Source organism: Papaver somniferum, chromosome 8 (genome assembly GCF_003573695.1).
Source record: "Papaver somniferum cultivar HN1 chromosome 8, ASM357369v1, whole genome shotgun sequence".
Lineage (NCBI taxonomy): Eukaryota > Viridiplantae > Streptophyta > Magnoliopsida > Ranunculales > Papaveraceae > Papaver > Papaver somniferum.
Window position 1 is genome coordinate 114462241 of NC_039365.1, and position 21370 is coordinate 114483610.

The window sequence follows — 21370 nt, forward strand, 5'->3', positions numbered from 1 at the left end:
GAATCCAGTTTTTAGTTTTTTAGTTTTTAGTGTTGTAGGAAAATATAAAGCAACGGCAGAGATCAATAGTTGAAAGATCAACGGCAGAGATTAAACGAGAACCAACGGCAGAGATCAATAGTATAAACAGGCGGGTAGGCGGGTATGGTAGGATAATTTCGAGCTTTACCCGCCACCCTACCCATCTAGCGGCGGTTAAGAAATTTTTTACCCGCCACCCTACCCGCCAAATAGTGGATAGGGTAGGATACGGTTAAAAAACTGGCGGGTAGGGTAGGGTTGGCGGGTATGGGTAGGGTATGTGCACCCCTACTCACCACGGTGTACATGAAAGGAAACGAGTTCAAGCGAGCACTGGTTGATAGACACATTTATGTGTCTAATATGTCTCAATTGTACATATTGTTAGTGCTCGATTTTGTATTTATTTTGTTATTTTATGTCTTTGTAGGTATTTATAGAGAAATAAGCTCTTGCGGCGAAATTGGCTCGAAAAGTGGTGTTTTACACCCCAGGATAAAGTACTAAAGGCACCCCAGAAAAATTACTAAAGGCACCCCATGGTAATGTGTTGTTCGGTCCCCAGCAACGGATAAGGGGCGACCACTGGATAAGGGGTGTCCTTCTTCTAAAATTCAAATTTCATTTTTGGCGGGAAAATTTCCTTCTTCACTGGAAGATTTTTGATCGAAGTTTTGAACGTGTTCTAGGGAGATTCAATGGCTGTTTTTTGGTAGGAAGTTGTGATATGGCCTAGCAAACACGTTGTGGGCTTTTGGTTCGATCAGAATTAGCTAGAATCGGCTAGGAAATCCACGAGTTGCAAACAGGGAAAACACGTACAGGGAAAAGATATTCACGGGTTCTGGAAGAATTTGTACGTGTTCTGATGATGTGTAATGACTTGAACGACTTGTTGGAGCGTGACAAAGATAAACAGGGATAGTTTTCACATAATTGACAGCTGCAGATACGTGATCGAGATAAGAAAAAGGAAAGAAAATATATCGTTTACTGCCGAGTAATGGGAGAATATTTGGAGTGATTGAGCAAGATTTTATGAGGCTGTTGGGTATAAAAAGGATTCTCGAGAGTCAGAGAAGGGTGTCGAGAGTTTGGGGTTGAGAGGAGAGCTCAGGAAGCAGAAATCACGAGTTGCAGAAACTCGGTTCCTGCTGCTGCTGCTGAAGAACGCGAAGAACATGAAGAACGGACGTCTAGGAACCGTCGTTCTTCAACAGTGACAACGACAGGTCAGCGTGGGTCATAGGTGTGGGTCTTAGAACCACAGTGACAATAGCACTTCTCTTTTATCGTTCTTTTGTGACGCTTCCTGTGGGTCGCACATTAGCTGTTTACACCATTTTCTCTTCTTCTCTTTATTGTAAACACCATTTGAGCAATAAATAAATATTTTGAGCGTGTTTTTATCATGATGAGCTAAACCCAACACTGGGACGATGGAGGAGGGTGAATTTCATTCACGGGTAAATTTATTTTATTCTTTTTTATGACTTTTGCATTAATTTAAAATTGAAATATGATTTGAATTAATTGGTTGTTATTTAATTTGATGATGTATGCTTATCTTAGGTGTTTTGATACATCATGCTTAGGACTTACAATTGATGTTTTGAGAATCTATCTTGGAAAAATCAGAGTCCATGTTAATTTTATTGAGTTTTAAATTATCAAAGAATATATGAATGAACCCTGTGTAGTGAATTCGGCCAAATCCTTAGTCCCAATACCTCTCGCCCATTGTTAATATTTTTGTATATATAATTTTATTAAATCTAAAATTCCATTTCCTTCACAAGTCTGAAACGAATCTTTTTACCACTATCACTACAACAATTTTGGAAATTCCATCACTGGTCGATGTTGGTACTGATGTCAATATCATTCCTTTAAAAACTCTCAGAGCTGCAGGTATCACTCGAAAAGAAGAAACTCACGCTCCTTCCTTAGTCAGATATCATGAAGGAATCCCCAGTGATGCTTACGGTTACATCATTCTCAAGATGAAAACTGACTCAACTTGGACTGAAACCAAGTTTTACATAATTAGATAAGATCCAGGATACAACATGATTCTTGGGCGGACATGGATTCATGCTGAAAAGGTAACTCCAACATCTTCAATTGCACACTTCTCTGTTGAAGAAAGCTCTAACTCAGAGGAAAGCTCCGACTCGGAAAAAATGGAGGATGCCCCACCATTCAAGCATCTGGAGAAAGTCCAAGCCCTGATAGGACTTACACAAAACCTGAAGAAAGCGCACATGAATTTACCAGAAGATTCCGCACTCAGGCAAGTCTTATTCCTCCACATGTGTCTATATTATCAACTTTCAAGTATGATGCATTTGTCCGGGGACTCAATCTTACTCATGACCAAGCTATCATCAAATGCTATGAGTGGATAGTCTCGCCTCAGCAGTATTACACTAAATGGTTGGAGTCTCTCCAAAATAAGCATCCCATTGAAAGGTTTATCGCTGAAGACATGGATCAGTTCAACAAGCGATACCCCTCATACTCTCCCTTGCGTGAGTGTCCACATGTGCCGCAGAATTGGAAAGCTCCATCATCATGGAATCCCACTATACGAGGAATTCTGAACCAGCAGAAGATATTCAGGGCACGACCAACCAAGCCTAATAAGTTCCATGAAGGAGATTTAGTTCTTAAGGCAACTAAACGTAATCTACATTCTATAAAGCATTCCAACTGGGAAGGGCCTTTTATGATTGCTAAGTCAGTCGCTGGAGGATATTATAAATTGGCTGATATTAAGGGCAAGACAAGTATACTAGTGATTCATGAAAATTGGCTCAAGATTTTTGACGCATAAAGCATCCGGCATTAGGTGTTTTTATGTCCAAGACATCTGATGTTTGCATCTTAGGATTTTCTTCTACATGTAATTTCAATTCCTCCAAAACATTTGCAATACTTGCATTTAGTATTTGAATTCAGCAATTTATCAAAAGTTCTTTTATTTAAGAAAAATCTCTATCAAATCCAAAATCCAAAAGAAAATCCTCAAACATTCATTCTGTTAGAGCATTGCTCGGTCGAACTCGCATGCGTTGCTATCTCAAGCATGTTTGTCAATGTTAGTGATCAAAACTATAAGTATTGATTTCTAGTCTACTATAGCTAAGGTCTCGGACTAGGATAGAAAGTGTAGTTGAGCTCAAGAACTCCATGGCAATCATCATACAAGAAGAAAGGATACTCAAGGAACTGGTGGATCTTCATCGACTAAAAGGTATGTGGAGACTTGAACTTATCTATCACTCAAAAGTCTATTTATCTCCTATCTTGAGACAAAATTCGTTTTGCTATATACACTTAGATTATACACATTTGGTATTTCGAGCCGAGTTTATCTCGCCTATCTATTTCTCGAATATGTGTTGGTAAGCTTTCGCTTTAGCCAAGTTCATATTTACCTAGTGAAGAAAGTCATGTTATGTTTCAATCACTTTGAAAATTGCTCTGACAAAAAATGTTTTGTGAATAACAACTATATAACGTCCTCTGAGAATATTTAAATGATTGAAATGAGAGTTTAGATTATATAACCATTGGAGGATATAAGCATTGTTGTGGAAACAAATATATGTATAAGTCCTTATTCCTTGAACCAAAGTTTGCGAACTTTGTTGATCAAGTGAACCGGAGTAGTACGTAAGCTAAGTCCGCGAACCCAGTCCACGAACTGGCGAAGTTCTCAAACCCAAGAATTTCTGTTGGAGTTTGTGAACTCTAGCCGGGAACTTAAGTCTGTGAACCCAATCCGCGAACTTGAGTATGTTATATCTAAAGACGATGATTGTGAACTTATTCATATTAATTAAGGAATACAATTGCAAACCGTGGCTATATAGTTCATGAACCGATTCAAGTGAATCAAATCATTTTTGCTTCAATTGTGTCTTGTGTAGTACATGAGATTTCCTTGCAATTGAAAAACTCTCTAACTAGTTCATTTGAGTCATTTGAACTAATTATGGTGAAGAAGAATATGGTTGATATGAAAGTGATCATATGGCTAACCATTTGGTTAACTATTGTTTAACCAACTAATGTACAAGTTTGGGTACGGTTACACAAGCCTAGAAATATGCATTTCATTTGTGTACAATAAGCTATGTTTTCGATCTAACGGTTGATAAATATTAGCTTGAATCTAATCAGGTTTTCATCTAACGATGAATATTGAATGTTTTGTTACCAAGCTAACATTGATTGCAAACCCTCATTTGAAAGACTATATAAGGGAGAACTCTAGCATCTGGGAAACCTAATCCCCACACATTCTATGTGATATTAGTTGTGCTAAGCTAGAGTCGATTCTCCTTTAACCTTTGGTTTCTTCTTCTAAACCAGGTTAACGACTTAAAGACTTCATTGGGATTGTGAAGCCAGACCGATACTACTTTATCGTATTTGTGTGATATGATCTTGATGTTTCTATCGTACGAGTACAGTTGTAATAATTGGCTTGATATTTCTATCTCTGATAGGCAAGATAAAAACTAATCACAAACATCTTCGTCTCATTGTTTGTGATTCAACAATATCTTTTTTCGCTGCGTCGATTAAGACTATTATGAGGTGATTGATAATACTAGGTTGTTCTTCGGGAATATGAGTCTGTATTATCAATTGGTTCCTGTTCACCTTGATTTATCACATGACGGAACAAAACTCGTAGGTATATTTGTGGGAGACATATTTATCTATTACCATAGACTTTTCTGTGTGATACATATTTTTTTATTAAAGTCTTCGACTTTGGGTCGTAGCCACTCTTAGTTGTGGGTGAGATCAGCTAAGGGAATCAAGTACGTAGTATCATGCTGGTATCAGAGACGTAGGAGCATAATTGTACCTTGGATCAGTGTGAGATTGTTTGGGGTTCAACTACAGTCCATACCGAAGTTAGTTTGGAGTAGGCTAGTGTATATAGCGGCTTAATACAATGTGTGTTCAGTCTGGACTAGGTCCCGGGGTTTTTCTTCATTTGCGGTTTTCTCATTAACAAAATTCTGGTGTCTGTGTTATTTCTTTTCCGCAATATATTTTGTTATATAATTGAAATATCACAGGTTGTGCGTTGTTCAATCAATTAGAATATCCGACCTTTTGGTTGTTGATTTAAATTGATTGAAACTTGGATATTGGTCTTTGGTACCATCCAAGTTATCTCTCTAGTATTTGATAAAGACTCGCATATTTCTATTTGCTTGAGTATATATCAAATCGAGAGATTGAGATATAAACTCTTTGATATATTTTTTATCGATATTGAGTCTGACTGTCTAGTTGATTATCTAGAAAGTATATTGGAGTTTTTCCATACAGATTGCTAAGCGAAATATTGGGTGTGGTTGTCAAAAGTAAAGTCTTTCGTAAGTCGATATGCATGTATTGATAAAAGAATGAATGGACTTTTGACAAATACAAAAGTTAAGCCTATTATGTCAATTATTTATGGAAGATAGGTTAAAATATTTTGTTTGCAAGGATTATTTCTATTGAATGTCGTTATGAGAATAGTGATGGAAAATAGAATAAATCCTTGTGTATTTCGCAGTACTGATCTTCCCTGATCCATATTCTATGTATTACTGTGAGGCTCCGTAATTTATCTTTGTTGAACACTATGACTGAGTTGATTATTTTCTTATGATTAACTTAGTTATTCTCCATAGATTCTATTATGTCGAGCATGATCAATTCAATTCATCACTTTTTGTGGTAAATTTGGTTGTATATTTCCGATTAGATTAATTATGGGTTCTCTTATGGTTAATCTAATTGAGTATTTTTGGATTCAAATTCATATTCATGTGTGATTTGTTATGTCCAAAGAAATCCTTCTTTCCTTTTTGAAATTAAGGTTGCTCTTATTGTTCTTTCGGGAATGACATTTTATGGGGGAGAGTTCTTAATTGAACTTGTGCTTAATTGCCAAATCTTTGTGGGGAGTGCGGCTGTGGAATATTATAGGGGTTATCTTGTATCTTTAAACTCCTTGATGAATGCATTTAGATTCGGCTTTATGATTGCATCTAAATAAGATGATATATGATTTCTTTTGGTCATGAAATGTCTCTTTCGGAAATTTTATTAGGATCCCGTTCTTGTACATTTGCCAATTTTATTGACAAAAAGGGGGAGAATTAATATTTAGTTCACACTACAAATACATATGGTTTTCGGATCGTTATGTAAGGTGGAGTGGTTTCCATGAGAGATGGAGTATTGACTAAGGGGGAGTGACATATCACCATAGTATTGTTGTTAAAGTTGTGATACAATTGAACTTTGACGCTGTGCAATGATACTATGACACTGTATAACAATGATTGAGAACTCTTGTTTTCTCGTTGTTATAGCTATGGATTTTAAACAGAGATGATGCTAAACTTACAACCTTTGGGGTCATTGGAATACTTAAAAGTAACGAAGATTTCGAGTAATGTTGAAGATCAGGCATGTGGAATAGAAGCTACAAAAGTTTATTTATATATTTTTTTGTATTCCATATGTATTGATAGTTTTGTCACTAAAATCGACAAAGGGGGAGATTGTTAGAGCATTGCTCGGTCGAACTCGCATGCGTTGCTATCTCAAGAATGTTTGTCAACGTTAGTGATCAAAACTATAAATCTTGATTTATAGTCTACTATAGCTAAGGTCTTGGACTAGGATAGAAAGAGTAGTTGAGCTCAAGAACTCCATGACAATCATCATACAAGACGAAGGACTACTCAAGGAACTGGTGGATCTTCATCGACTAAAAAGTATGTGGAGACCTGAACTTATCTATCACTCAAAATTCTATTTATCTCCTATCTTGAGACAAAAGTCGTTTTGCTATATAGAATTAGATTATACACATTTGGTATTTCGAGCCGAGTTTATCTCGCCTATCTATTTATCGAAATATGTGTTGGTAAGATTTCGCTTTAGCCAAGTTCATCTTTACCTAGTGACGAAAGTCATGTTATGTTTCAATCACTTTGAAAATTGCTCTGAAGAAAAATGGTTTGTGAATAACAACTATATAACGTCCTCTGAGAATGTTTCAATGATTGAAATGAGAGTTTAGATTATATAACCATTGGAGGATATAAAATTGTTGTGGAAACACATATATGTATAAGTCCTTATTCCTTGAACCAAAGTTTGCGAACTTTGTTGATCAAGTGAACCGGAGTAGTGCGTGAGCTAATTCCGCGAACTGGCGAAGTTATCAACCCGAGAATTTCTGCTAGAGTTTGTGAACTCCATTCGGGAACTTGAGTTGGTTATATCTAAAAACGATGATTGTGAACTTATTCATATTAACTAAGGAATGCAATTGTAAACTGTGGCTATATAGTTCGTGAACCGATTCAAGTGAATCAAATCATTTTTGCTTCAATTGTGTCTTGTGTAGTACATGAGATTTCCTTGCAATTTAACAACTCTATAACTAGTTCATTTGAGTCATTTGAACTAGTTATGGTGAAGAAGAATATGGTTTATATGAAAGTGATCATATGGCTAACCATTTGGTTAACTATTGTTGAACCAACTAATGTACAAGTTTGGGTACGGTTACACAAGCCTAGAAACGTGCATTTCATTTGTGTATAACAAGATATGTTTTCGATCTAACGGTTGACAAATATTAGCTTGAATCTAATCAGGTTTTCATCTAACGGTGAATATTGAATGCTTTATTACCAAGCGAACATTGATTGCAAAACCTGATTTGAAAGACTATATAAGGGAGAACTCTAGCAACTGGGAAACCTAATCCCCACACATTCTGTGTGATACTATTTGTACTAAGCTAGAGTCGATTCTCCTTTAACCTTTGGTTTCTTCTTCTAAACCAGGTTAACGACTTAAAGACTTCATTGGGATTGTGAAGTCGTAGTTATGTGATCTGATATTGTTGTTTCTATCGTACGAGTACAATTGTAATAATTGGCTTGAGATTTCTATATCCAATAGGCAAGATAAAAAGTAATCACGAACATCTCCGTCTCATCGTTTGTGATTCCACAATATCTTTTTTCGCTGCGTCGATTAAGACTATTGTGAGTTGATTGATAATACTAGGTTGTTCTTCGGGAATATAAGTATGGATTATCAATTGGTTCCTGTTCACCTTGATTTATCAAAAGACGGAACAAAACTCATAGGTATATTCGTGGGAGACGGGTTTATCTATTACCATAGACTTTTCTGTGTGATGTAGATTTGTTTATTAAAGTCTTCGACTTTGGGTTGTAGCAACTCTTAGTTGTGGGTGAGATTAGATAAGGGAATCAAGTACGTAGTATCCTGCTAGGATCAGATAAGAAGGAGCATAACTGTGCCTTGGATCCGTGTGAGATTGGTTTGGGTTCAACTACAGTCCAGACCGAAGTTAGTTTGGAGTAGGCTAGTGTTTGTAGCGGCTTAATACAATGTGTGTTCAATCTGGACTAGGTCCCGGGGTTTTTATGCATTTGCGGTTTCCTCGTTAACAAAATTCTGGTGTCTGTGTTATTTCTTTTCCGCATTATATTTTGTTATATAATTGAAATATCACAGGTTGTGCGTTTTTCAATCAATTAGAATATCCGACCTTTTGGTTGTTGATTTAAGTTGATTGACACTTAGATATTGGTCTTTGGTACCATCCAAGTTATCTCTATAGTATTTGATAAAGACTCGCAGATTTCTATTTGCTTGAGTATGTATCAAATCGAGAGATTGAGATATAAACTCTTTGATATACTTTTTATCTTGATTGAGTCTGACTGTCTAGTTGATTCTCTAGAAAGTATATTGGGGTTTGTCCATACAGATTGCTAAGCGAAAAATTGGGTGTGGTTGTTAGACCCCCGCTTTTTCACATTCAAAACCAATCAGAAATTCAAAACCAAAATACAACCTCACATCTCTCAGAAGTTCAAGGTTCAAGAGATTTAAAAAAAAAAAACTAAAGGAAGCCGTCAAAGTAAGATTTTTGCTTCTCTGCATTCTCCAAGACTTGCAAGGCCGCTTTCTCCAACTCCAGCTTTTCACTCAATTCAGAAATCTTAGCCATCTTATCCACCACAACATTACTAGTGAAAGGTATGTTGTTCACTACTGCATCCTTGATGGTGTCGATTTTCTGACGTAGCCACTTCAATTTAAAACCAAGTTCTTCGGATCTATCCAATTTGTACTCCCAATCAAAGAGTACATCTCGAGTGACAGTACTTCTGGCTCTGGTACGAATATCATCTATGACACGCAATATACTTCCTAATTACATTGTCAAGAAGTAGCTACGTTCAAGGTCTCTTGTGACCACAATATGACCATACATCTTCCACAACTTCTCATACATATCGGCATACCCAGTAGGAATGCTGAATTCGCCAATGGATACGTGATATGGAAGTGAAGCACCAAACGGAGGATCACAAATTATATCTGCATTGGGGTATTCATGCAATATTATACGGTTCTCGATCATTGGGGCAACCTCAACAGACGTAAGAACAGTTTCTTCTATTGCTGGAGCAGTCTCTTCCATTACAGGCCCGGTTTCTTCTATCTCCAAAGTGATGATAACTTGAGCATCATTCTCTTCGGAAACTTCAGTAGCAACATTCTCATGATCCTGAGGTGCAGAGTTGGTAACACCACTATCTTTCTTTGTCACGTTGCTCGAATCATCCTCATTGGTCCTATTATTCTCAACTTCGGTATTCGGCTCCTAATACGAAGATTACATGAGATTAGAAGAATTCAAGCATGGAAACCAAAGTAAATCATATAATCCAGCATGTAAGTTAACTAACACTATCTAATTCCTTTATTATGCATCCAATACATGAGAAAATAGTGTGGAAGTCATAAAATACGTTTTTCAATAAACCCGTCTGAAGAGATTTTATACTTCCCTGTATAAGACAACGAACTGGGAGAAATTGGTAAGGAATATAAGGTTGATTCGTATACCATTCTCTTTGTATGGATGTTTCCTACAACATATCAAAATTTCATAGCAATTGGATAAACCAGCAAGAAGTTGTGGCCAAAACATTGGACCACATGCCAGCTGAAAAATTCCTGAAAGTCTCCTGAAAGTTTACTGTTTCGATGATTTCGACCCCTAACCATGCTAAAAACTTAAAAAGATTCTTTCCCAAATCTTGGAAATTTCCTGGGCTTAAGGATATATGGGTAGATCGCGAAAATATGACACCGTATGAAGATTTTATGGTGTTTTTTCTAAAACGCTGAGTTCTGAATTTTCTGATGACGTATTTTGCTAAAAGTTCTTCATTCATTCATGTGGATTCTTATTCATTCTATCTCAAGTCAGCAACCTTATACTTCTATGAAGATAATACAAGATGGATACTTACTTGAGGAGTCTCCGAGTCATTCGAAAGGTTAACAGGGTCGGCATCAACACTGGGAGCGCCATTGTCCCCATTCAGTCGCGATTCTTGAGGATTCTCTTTCTCACCACCATTCGAAGATGAATGAATAGCATGAACATGCTGGATTTCCACAATGATTTCTTCCTGGATTCGTCAACAAAAATTGTCATTACTTCATTCAAGGAAACGCCATAATCACTTACACAAAAGAATACTTACATCAACCTCTCCATTGATGTTGGATTCCTGGATTGTTCTTGCGGAGGAAAGATGAAGACCGTCAATAACCGATGGAGAAAAATTTTGAAACAAATTAACAATATTCTTTTGGTATCCTAATTACATGGACAAGAAAATTGCGAAGATAGAGGAAGTACTAACAACTCACCAAAGAAGCGGCTGGAGACTGCGTACTATTCGCTATCATTCTGTAATTCATCTTGCTCCTGCTTTACCCACCCTGGGTACTGTCTTGACATTCAGAGAAGTCTACATGAATTTGAGGCCTCACAGCACGACCTCCCTACAGTGAGTTAATCGAAACAATCAAAGGTGTGATTATCATGCTTTTACCAAAAATCATAAAAAAATATTTACCTGTGAAGATTCTGTAGATGTTTTTCTTTTATCACCACCAGAAAGAGGTTTCAATCGTGTTCGATCCAAGAGCATCTCAGTAGAAGGAAACTCTCGTGTCGGAGACTTGACATCCATCACGAAATTATATAAGCGTTCGAGTTGTTGATTCCAGAATTCTGCATAACCTGGAGTTACATAAATATCCCGGTCGGTAAAAAAAGACACATAATTATTCCCTTCCACATGTGTGTTATCTAAATGAGCCTTCAGATACTCAACCGATGGTTTATTCATTCGATGACCTAGAGCACACTGATCGAGACCCATTTTTCGAGCTGCTCCGTCGATATTATATTCTTCCACCTGGAATTCTCCTTGCATCACTGACACTATGTAACCAGGAGTGCAACTCAGCATAAAATATTTCTCTCCATCACTCAACTTAGTGCCAGACTTCAAAGTGATGGTCTCTTTAGTATCATTGAAAGTGATCAATTGCGAGAAGAAAGGAGGAACTATCGTCCAGGGATGAAAGTTGAACTCAGATTCAATGTCTAAAATACTAGTAAGGCATGTCTTTTGCCGTGGTCGCTTCGTAGACCAGCGCATAATCCTAGCACTATTTTTCTCAAGGATGGCATGACGAGTATCTACATTGGGTCCTTGCAAGACACTATAGGGAGTTGGAGCATATTTCTCAAGGTGCTCCCACAATAAAGCTTGGAGGAACATGGTATTAGCATATGTTTCAATCTTCATGAAACCATTGGAGACAATGGAGTCCATGACTAAAGAATCCAAGTTGGTGAATAGTGAACCCAGAAACAGACTAACAATAGGAAGCTTCTCACCTTTAGCCATTTTTATAGCAAAAGTAATCACAAACGGCTTCAATAAATGTCCACTGTCTTCAAGAATGTCTCTGGAAATCCACAAACATAAGAAAGCAGCAATGGTCAAAATATCAGGATCTTCGGGAATCACATCTCTCGGCCACCAGTGTATCATACATTGAGCATAACAAATTTTGGGCGACCCGTTGAATTCTTGCATCTTAGCTTTCAGAATGTAAAATATTCTATTCTACTCTGTTGGGAGCTCTTCAGGGAAATTAACAATAACTGGGAGATGGAATAAAGCGACTACATATTCCAAAGTGACAGTGAATTCTCCCCATCTGCATATGAAGGTGTGAGTTGGAATGCACCAACGAGCAAGCAGAACCATCATACCTGGTATATCGTGATTGATCACTAGATCCCCAGTTGCTTGAATAGATCGTGTCACCTGTGCACGATCTAGCATAGTTCTTACGTGGCTATATCCCAACATATGATGTGCCCATCCAAAGAAATGTGTCAGATGCTTTCGAGAAAGTTTGAGTTCCACATGTGAACCCAAATAGTGTTTCCCGCTCAAACAAAACCTAATTATCACTTGAGGAGTTACCGGCTTGTTCTGAGTAGTGCTTCTGGGATTTATGAGCAACCGGAATGCGGAACCTGAAGGACGTTTTTCGGGTTTGTACTGAAACACGAAGAATTCATCATTAGTATTTGGGATGTTCTTGGTTTTATCCTCCTTTTTCCTAGAGGTCCTAGAATCATCATTTCTGGAAGATACATCAGTAGAAGCATCCTCTCCGGAAGAATCCTCTCTAGAAGCATCCTCTCCAGAAGAATTCTCTCTGGAAGAATCTTCCCTAGAAGCATCTTCAGAAGCGTTGTCCTGATGGTCAGTCATCTTTACAAAGTCGCTGCGACATCCACACATAAATTTCATCAGTGGAATTAAGGCGAAGGAATAATCATGATGCTCATCTTCTAAAAAAATGGTAATCCTCAAATCTTACCTATTTAAAATTTCACGAACTTAGTGATAACAACGTAAAACTCCGAAAACTTGCTCACTCCTTCAAACCTGCGAAGACGAGCAAAATCTATCATTCAAGAGTCAACACTGACTTTTCACGAAATTATGAACAATTCATATAAACCCTTCATATGAGCGTTCCATGATTTTATGTCACAAACTCATATCATAAATCATATAACACGATTGTTTGTCCTTAATAATCAATCATAAAATTTTCATTTGATTTTTATCAAAATATTAAAAAAAAAATCGTGAGTTTTGTTAAAAAAAAAAAACTATTTTTGCTCAGACGAGCGTCTTCGTACGAAGCGAGGGTATTTTTTATTTTTGCAAAAGTCCACATATTCTAAATAAAATTTTGAAATCACAAATAAATTTTATCATGAAGTACAGGTCTTTTCATAAATTCCTCAAATTCTATAGATTGTTATTTATTACTTTTAGTACGAACATACGTTCTTAAAAGTATTTGTGAAAGTTCATGCTTTGAAAATAAATTTTGGTTTTCATGAAACCTTATAAACAAAAAATTTCTCTACTGCAACTAGACCATGTCCATCCAATAATATATGTATCTCTTTCGTATTAGAGATTTTTGCTCGTTTCTTAAACTATCGAACGAATGGACATACGTGTTTTCACAAACAACAAATTTCATAAAACCTACGCATGCATGAAACTATGGGGTCTTTATTTTCAACAACTCATCAAAACACACAGAAAAAAAATTTTGTACCTTGTCGGGGTCGGAGTTCGCCGGAAATCGGTTGGCGGCAGTCGGTGGTCACGGAGCTCCGGCGTGCACAAAAAATATTCCTTCTTCTCTGGACGTGGAGAAATCAAGGAGGGGGTGGTCGGTCATCTAGGAGAAAATAAAATAATTTTTTTTAGGGTCTCTTCCCTTGTATATCAATTTTATTGCCAATACCTAATAAAACATGGGTTTCTTTTTTGGGCTCGGGCCCATAAATCCTAAGCCGACCATAACTAGGCTTCTGAACGTCCAAATCAGCAGTGCTTCATTCCTCCATTCTCATGGAATCGCACTCTATCATATTATCAGGGTCCTTATCTGTACATTTGCTCGTACATGACACCACTGGAGCAAATCGAGGATTCTGAAAATACCTTTTTGTGACTGAGTTCAACTACTGATCTCGTCGACTGAAAATCACCATCTAATGCTTAATGCGGAACATGATTGTCCCTCACTAAGCAGGGGACTTAATGTTGATGGTGAATTTTCAACAAAGGTCAAAATCGTAAAATCATGATACTGCATGTCCCTGACATGGCTTTCAGGCATGTCACGATTCATATTTTACGAGCCATGATGAACATGTTTTTTGAAAATCCTCCACTAACTGAGCGTTCGATGCTTCGCATTTCATCATGCCCTCTATGTAGAATAACATAATTGGGCGGTTCTCCTCAGATTGAGAAATTAACGCCTTCAGGACATCTGTGACACTCACTGTTCCCTGACTACATAGAGAGACCCCCCTCTACATAGAAGAACGATTGGGCGGTTCTCCTCAGATTGAGAGCTTAACGCCTTCAAGACGTCGGTGACACTCACTTTTCCCTAACTATATGGAGAGACAGTGTATAGACTCAGGCGGTTCTCCTCAGATTGAGAACATTAACGCCTTCAGGTCGTAAGCAACTCTTGTGACTCCTTGACTATGCACCTTTCAAGATGGATGTGACGCTTTAACTGGATAATATCCTTTCTGCAATAGATTGATTCTACCGTGACATTCACCACTGAATTCCTAGAAGATAATATATTTTATCTCATCATTCCGACTTCATGATTGAATCCACGGGTGATCTCATGAAATGGTGATAGATAAATTATTACTCTGATTTCATGATCGAATCCACGGCTGATCTCATGAAATGGTAATAGATTACTCTGATTTCATGATTGAATCCACGGATGATCTCGTGAAATGGTAATAAACAACCATCACTCTGATTCTATGGTCGAATCCGCGATCCCATGGAATGGTAATACTCATTTTATTATTCTGAATTCATGGTCGAATCCACGGCTGATCCTATGGATTGATAATAAAAAACTACTCACTTTTATTACCCAGTTTCATGAATCATTCTCCACTGAATTTCATAAATTAGTAATAAATACTCAACAATCGGGCATCAGAACCATCACTGAGTAAGCCCCATAAAATGGTGCAAGTGTACTCGACAATGATGCACGACCGAGCACCCGAATGCACGAACGAGCATTCGAAAATATGGATAAATGAGGAATCCTACAAAAAACAGGAGAGAAACAATAATAATAAAATAATAAGAGGCGCTCATGGGCCGGGCCCACCGGATACCCGTGGCCGGTCCCATGCCTCTCCCATTATTTTTCCTTATTTTGTTATTTTCATGAACTCATTGAAACTCCTTCATTCTAGCCACTTTCCTTGTTTGACCAAACTCACGGTTTCTCCATATTTTCATGGTTTCATGGGAAATAATAATATAAAATAGGAAAAGGTATTGCGGGACCGGGCAACCTAGCCGGCCGGTCATGCCCAAACCGTGGCCTGTCCCACACCTTGAAATCCCTAGTCTTCTATAATTATTATTTCCCTTATCTCATGAAACTCCTCCGTTTCAACAAAACTCATGGTTTCTCCATAGTTTCACGGTTTCATGAAAAATAATATTATAAAATAGGGAAAGGAGTCGTGGGACTAGGCAACTTGGCCGGACGGCCATGCCCTAGCCGTGGCTGGTCCCACACCTTGCAATCCTTATTCTTTCATAAATATTATTTCCCTCATCTCATGAAACTCTTCAATTTGAGCAAAAAATCATGGTTTCTTCATATTTTCTCAAATATTGCACAAATCATGAAAAAGTCAAAGGCCAACATGGTCACACGACCGGCTAGCCTCTCACGGCTTTTTAAATGTTAAAATACTCTTATTTTAATATTTACAAAATATTAATCAATTAAGCATACATGCTCATTCCCGCAAAAATCAAGAATTTCAGTCAAGATCAAACTCTTCTGAAAATCCAACATGTTGCTCAAATGCACACCAGAAAATACAGAAACTCTCAAAATTGAGACATGGTCATTGTGGTGACACGAGCATGCTCCCTTGACCTACCAAGGGAGGCTCTAAGGCTTGCAACAATCCGGTCTCACACACTTTCACAATTTTGACCTAATTTTCTCAATTGCTCATACTGGGATGAAACTCTTTTCAACAAACCTGGAGTTTGCTCAAACGACCACTAGTTGGTCCAACGACCACCAAGGGACGGTCTCATGCCCTCTTGGTCGGTCCCTCACTCTTCCATAATTAGGTTTTGTCACCTAATGCTCAATCAAGCACTATTTCAATAAATGATGAAACCGACATTTAATCATCATTCTTTCACCAACCGGACAACCAAGGACCCTGGTGCACGCTCACTCGAGCACACGGGTCCCACATGGACGTCCATCATCCCATGTGGTCGTCCTTCCATCACTCACGACCAATTTTCAGCAATTCGTCAAGTGATGAACAATTGATCAAAAATTAGGGTTTTCGAATAGACGCTCCACGAATCACCATTCTAAGAAAAATTCAAACACTAATAAATTTATGTTGATTCAGCAATCAACATCTGGATTAATTATAAAATATTCGGTAATCTATCAATATTCTAATTAATATTTTATTGGGTCACGTTACCAATAAATAATTCGTCGAATTGAGCAATACTTGCTCAGCTGCCCGAATATTGATCCATCTATCAATATTTAGTAATTTATCAGTAAATCGCCGAATTGAGAAATACTTGCTCAGTTGCTCAAATATTGATCCAGCTATCAATATTCAGTAATTTATCAGTAATTCGTCGAATTGAGCAATACTTGCTCAGTTGCTCAAATATTGATCCGACTATCAATATTATCAGTAATCCATCATCAAATTCACAAATTTTGCCAATACATGCAATATCAGCATCATTCAAAGAACTACACATGTTCTATCCATGAATCACCGAGTACTCGTCACTCGTGCTCAATTCAACAAAATCTAGACTCATTGTCTAATCAGTCAATAACTGACTAATTAATACACGTCTGTCATGCAGACTCCACTATTCGTGAGACATAAATCACGTCACATGGGGGGATATCACTTAGGGTTTTGTTATGGCGGCCTACGGCACGTGGATACATCCACGACAAGAAGTGTGAGTAATCGTGCAAACAATTAAAGGAGTTAGAAAAGTAGTGGGTGAATGATCAACCATGTCTCTGCACGACCTGGAACTGGTTTCACCAGATCTCTGACTTTCCCACTGTTTCACTCAAGAAACCGTCACACTTACAGGGATCAATGTGTTTACTATTCTGACAGTATAAATAAGTCTTTGAATCCATGATTGAGGACAACGAATGATCACTAGCTATCATCAATTGTCTACACGAAATTTCTCGAGCAATTACTCTCAAGAACTCGTCAATCTCCCAAAACTTATTCGAACTCAACAGTTCATCATTATTGCAGAAACCTTCAACACATCCACAATCCTTGATCATCATTGATCCCACACAATTCTCAGCTTCCCTCCTACAGATAAACCCATTTCCCTCTTTGCGACCGAATTGACTCTTGAACGACCATTGACTTGGTTTAGGCCGGAGTCCTATAGATTGATCTCTCGAATCTAAGCACTCCCTTTGCAATGCATTTGTGTGAGGTTGAATAGTTTGCTCGGTTGAGGAGTCTCGACAACACGCTTGTCTCTTCAATTCCCTAAAAAACCAGCGACTCGTTTTTCTCCATCTACAAAAGTATAAATCCATTTGATCCCCTTTTATGAAAAACCAAAACTTCTCATGACTTGTAGAAGAAAATCCTAGATTAAGGAGTCATATGCTTGAGTAATGTCAAGTTTTAGACCTAAATTTCCTCCTCTTCTTTTAACATCAAGTTCATTTATTAACTCAGAAGCAAAGACAATCTATTCTTGAATATTTCTACCCTTTATAAATGCACCTTACTGAGGAGAGATAACTTTCTTCATCACACTTCCAAGTCTTGTTATTATGATTTTTGTTATCACTTTGAAACTGAAATTCATTAATCCAGGTCTGAACTGTTAAGTTCTTTTAGCATTTTTCACTTTGGGCAGAAGAAGAATAAAGTTTGCATTGAAACCTTGAGGAATAAATCCACCCCTCCAACAGTACTTGATTGCATCAACTAATTCTATCCCAATTATGTCCCAAGCATACCTGTAAAACCATCCTGCAAAACCATCAGGACCTGGAGCACTATCAGGATCCAGTTCATAGACATCTCTTTTTATTTCCTCATAAGATGGAATAACATCCATAATTTGGTTATCTTCTTCAGTAATAACTTTGGGAATATCTTGAAAAATCCCAGGAGAAAAATTTCCTTCTTGAAATTTGAACTTGTCTTCAAAATGAGCTATTAAAGTTTCAACTATAAGATTTTGATTTGATATGATGTTACCTTCTTTATTTTCCAGCTCCACTATTGCATTTTGGGCCTGTCTTATCTTTAGATTTACATGGAAAAATCTTGAGTTAGAGGCTCCTTCTTTAATCCAATTGACTCTTGAATTTTTCTGCAGGATCTCCCTTTGTTTATCTGAAAGAACTTCAGGCTCTCCTCTTGCAGTCACTAAGTTATTCAATAGTTGGAGGTCCATTGGATTTTTGTCAGAATTTATTGAAGCTTGTAAAACTTTTTCCTCCGCATCTTTGAGTTGCTTATTGATATCACCAAATACACTCCAGTTCCATTTTTGTATTTCTTGTTTAAGTATCTTTATTTTCTTCATGTAGAAAAAAATAGGATTTCCTGAAATTTTAATCTTCCAAATTTCTTGAATTTGATGATAGAAGTCAGGATGACTCATCCATACTTTCAAAGCTCTGAAAGGAATATTTTTTGGTTTAGGAATATCTGCATTTGCACCATAAAGAACTCCATGATCTGATATTCCCCTTGCACCAAATTTATACCCCTAACTAGGGAAAATTTCCAACCATTTCTCATTATAAACTGCCCTGTCCAAATTGCAAAGAATCCTTTTTCTCCCTGCTCTATTGTTACACCATGAGAATTCCAGACCAGTACTTGGTGCTTGAATAAGCCCACAAGAATTTAAACAATCTTTGAATTCCATCATTGATATTTTTAAAGGTTCTAAACCACCCCTTTTTTCATCCACACTCAGAACTGTGTTGAAATCACCAATAACTAACCATGGATTATTTAGATTACTTATGTTCACCATATCTTCCCATATCTCTCTTCTATTAACTGTGAGTGTAGCTTCATGAACTCCAGTAACTAGAACTTCTCCGACTTTCACAGTTATCTCTTGTTTGGTGTTTGAAATTACTGAAGGAGCATTTATTGATTCACACCACAAAATCCAGATATTACCTTTGTTTCCATCCTTTGAATTATCAATAAGTTTAAAATTCATACCAGGAAGCCTTATTTTTTTTATGAACTCAGTAGTAGCCCATAATTTTGGTTTAGCTAAAATAACTAAAGAGGGACAAAAAAATTTAACTATTTTTCTTAACTTAAATTTGGCCTTTTCTCTTATAAGGCCTCTTATGTTCCAATATATGACTTTCATTTGGAAAAGGAAACATGAGAAGAAGAGGTACTTCTCTTACCTTGACCATTTTTACTCACATTTATATTCTAATTTGCATCCTTATTCCTTGTTGTAACATTTGGTTTTTTGCTAGCTTTAGGCTTGACCTGACTAAAATCCTCAGTATTCTTTGAACTTGAAGCAGTTGAAGATGAGTCGGTATGTTTCTCTTGAATGAAATCTTCACAGTTCTTTGAAGTAGTTGAAGAATCACCAGGAAGAAGAGAGACTGAAATAGAGTGTTTCACTTGAGTAAAATCATCCCCTACTTTTGAATTTGCATCAGATGGAATTTGTGTAGTTGAAGTAGGATGTGGCATTTGTGAACAAGTAGAAGGCTGTATATGTACCACATTATTTATAAATGGAACACTGGACACTATGGTAATGATTTTATCAATAGGAAGCAATGGGAATTCTTCATGAGAATTAAGTGAACATCTGAATTCTTCAGTTTTATCTTGTAGAATATGAAATATCCCAGAAGAATTTTCACCTTGAATGGGAGGAATAATTGCATCAATTATTTCATTATTACTCAATATATGATCTTCAATATGTTATATTATGTGCTCAGTCTCCTTCTCAGCTGGAGTGAAGCATATGTCAAAACCTCTGGTTGGCTGAAGTTGTTTTTTCCTCCATTGCTGCTTAGGCTTTTATGCAACAGCCTCTGATATTCAGTTCTTTTAGCTCTGCATTCAACTGTCAAATGACCCACAATTGAACAGTGATTACAAAATTTAGGCTTCTTAAGAATTTACACAGGATGCTCAAATTTTCCATACTTGTATTCAACTACAACTTTTCTAGGAATGAGTTTTGCAAAATCAACTTCTACTAGAACACTAGCATAATAACCATTTTCTATCCTTAGTGTAACTTCATCTACTTTGATTGCTCTCCCCAGTTTACTTCCCATCTGGAGAAGGATTCTTTCCTTCCAGTATTCTATACTCAGACCAGGAAAGGAAATCCATACAAATGCTGAAGATGTTTTCTGTGTCTCAGGGTTAAAGTTAGGTTCCCAAGCTCTAAGTTTCAAAATTTGGGATTCAACCATCCATAATCCCTTCCAAATTAGGCTTCTATCAGCTTCATTATCTAGTTTGATGATGAAGAAACCTTTACCCAGAGGGATGAATTGTAGTGAACCCTTAATATCCCATTGTTGTTTTAATGAAGTAGCTGCCACATTAATATTCAATTTAACAAGATCGAGTCTACCAATCAAACTAAATTTCCATTCATTCAAACTTTTCTCAATAACCTCATCCAGAATGAACAACGAAGGAGGATCCTCAGGATTCATGATATTGGATTTTCATGATATTCAAACTTTCCAGATCCACATGATATTGGATTTTCAGACATAATAAGTAGTAGAAGCACTAAGAAATTTAACACCAATCATCAGATTTAAATGTAAAACACCTGAATTATTAAGAATCACAGATCGATTACCAAGAAATCCACGAATTTAATGAACGAGTCAGAGCCGATTCGGTCGCTGAGTCGGTCACCGATAAGTTTACCAAATAACATCAAAGCAAGACTAATATTATTAGTAGGAAGCTTCCCTTCATTCCAAGCAATACTCTTACCACAAAGTCCCATGGAGATGGTTTCATAAGAAGGACTTTCATGACTAGGTCTTGGAAGGCAAAAATTCCCAATGGGAATATTAGTAATTCTTGAGATTAACTCTCTAGTTACATGAATCCTTTGTCTATTAACCATGGTCTTAAATTCCATGTCGTCAAGATTAACATCATAGATGTTAGCATAGAAGATTC

General features: G+C 37.1%; 2 protein-coding genes across 2 annotated transcripts; both read right to left on the bottom strand.

Annotated features, from left to right (window-relative positions):
- Positions 1–18029: 18029 nt before the first annotated feature.
- Positions 18030–18740, bottom strand: LOC113305943. Its single transcript, XM_026554934.1, has one exon. The coding sequence runs from the start codon at positions 18738–18740 to the stop codon at positions 18030–18032; it is 711 nt and encodes a 236-aa protein (XP_026410719.1).
- An 881-nt stretch (positions 18741–19621) lies between these two features.
- Positions 19622–20886, bottom strand: LOC113305944. Its single transcript, XM_026554935.1, has 3 exons — positions 20363–20886; positions 20188–20269; positions 19622–19912 (listed from the first exon to the last, which is right to left on the bottom strand). The coding sequence occupies exons 1-3, from the start codon at positions 20884–20886 to the stop codon at positions 19622–19624; spliced, it is 897 nt and encodes a 298-aa protein (XP_026410720.1).
- Between the last annotated feature and the right edge of the window lie 484 nt (positions 20887–21370).

Coding starts and splice junctions, on each gene's coding strand:
- LOC113305943 (XM_026554934.1), bottom strand. CDS start 18,740: ATGAAGAAAATAAAGATACTTAAACAAGAAATACAAAAATGGAACTGG.
- LOC113305944 (XM_026554935.1), bottom strand. CDS start 20,886: ATGAATCCTGAGGATCCTCCTTCGTTGTTCATTCTGGATGAGGTTATT. Junction 20,270..20,362: donor AAAGTTGTAGTTGAATACAA/GTATGGAAAATT, acceptor AGTTGAATGCAG/AGCTAAAAGAACTGAATATC. Junction 19,913..20,187: donor ACAACTTCAGCCAACCAGAG/GTTTTGACATAT, acceptor GTACATATACAG/CCTTCTACTTGTTCACAAAT.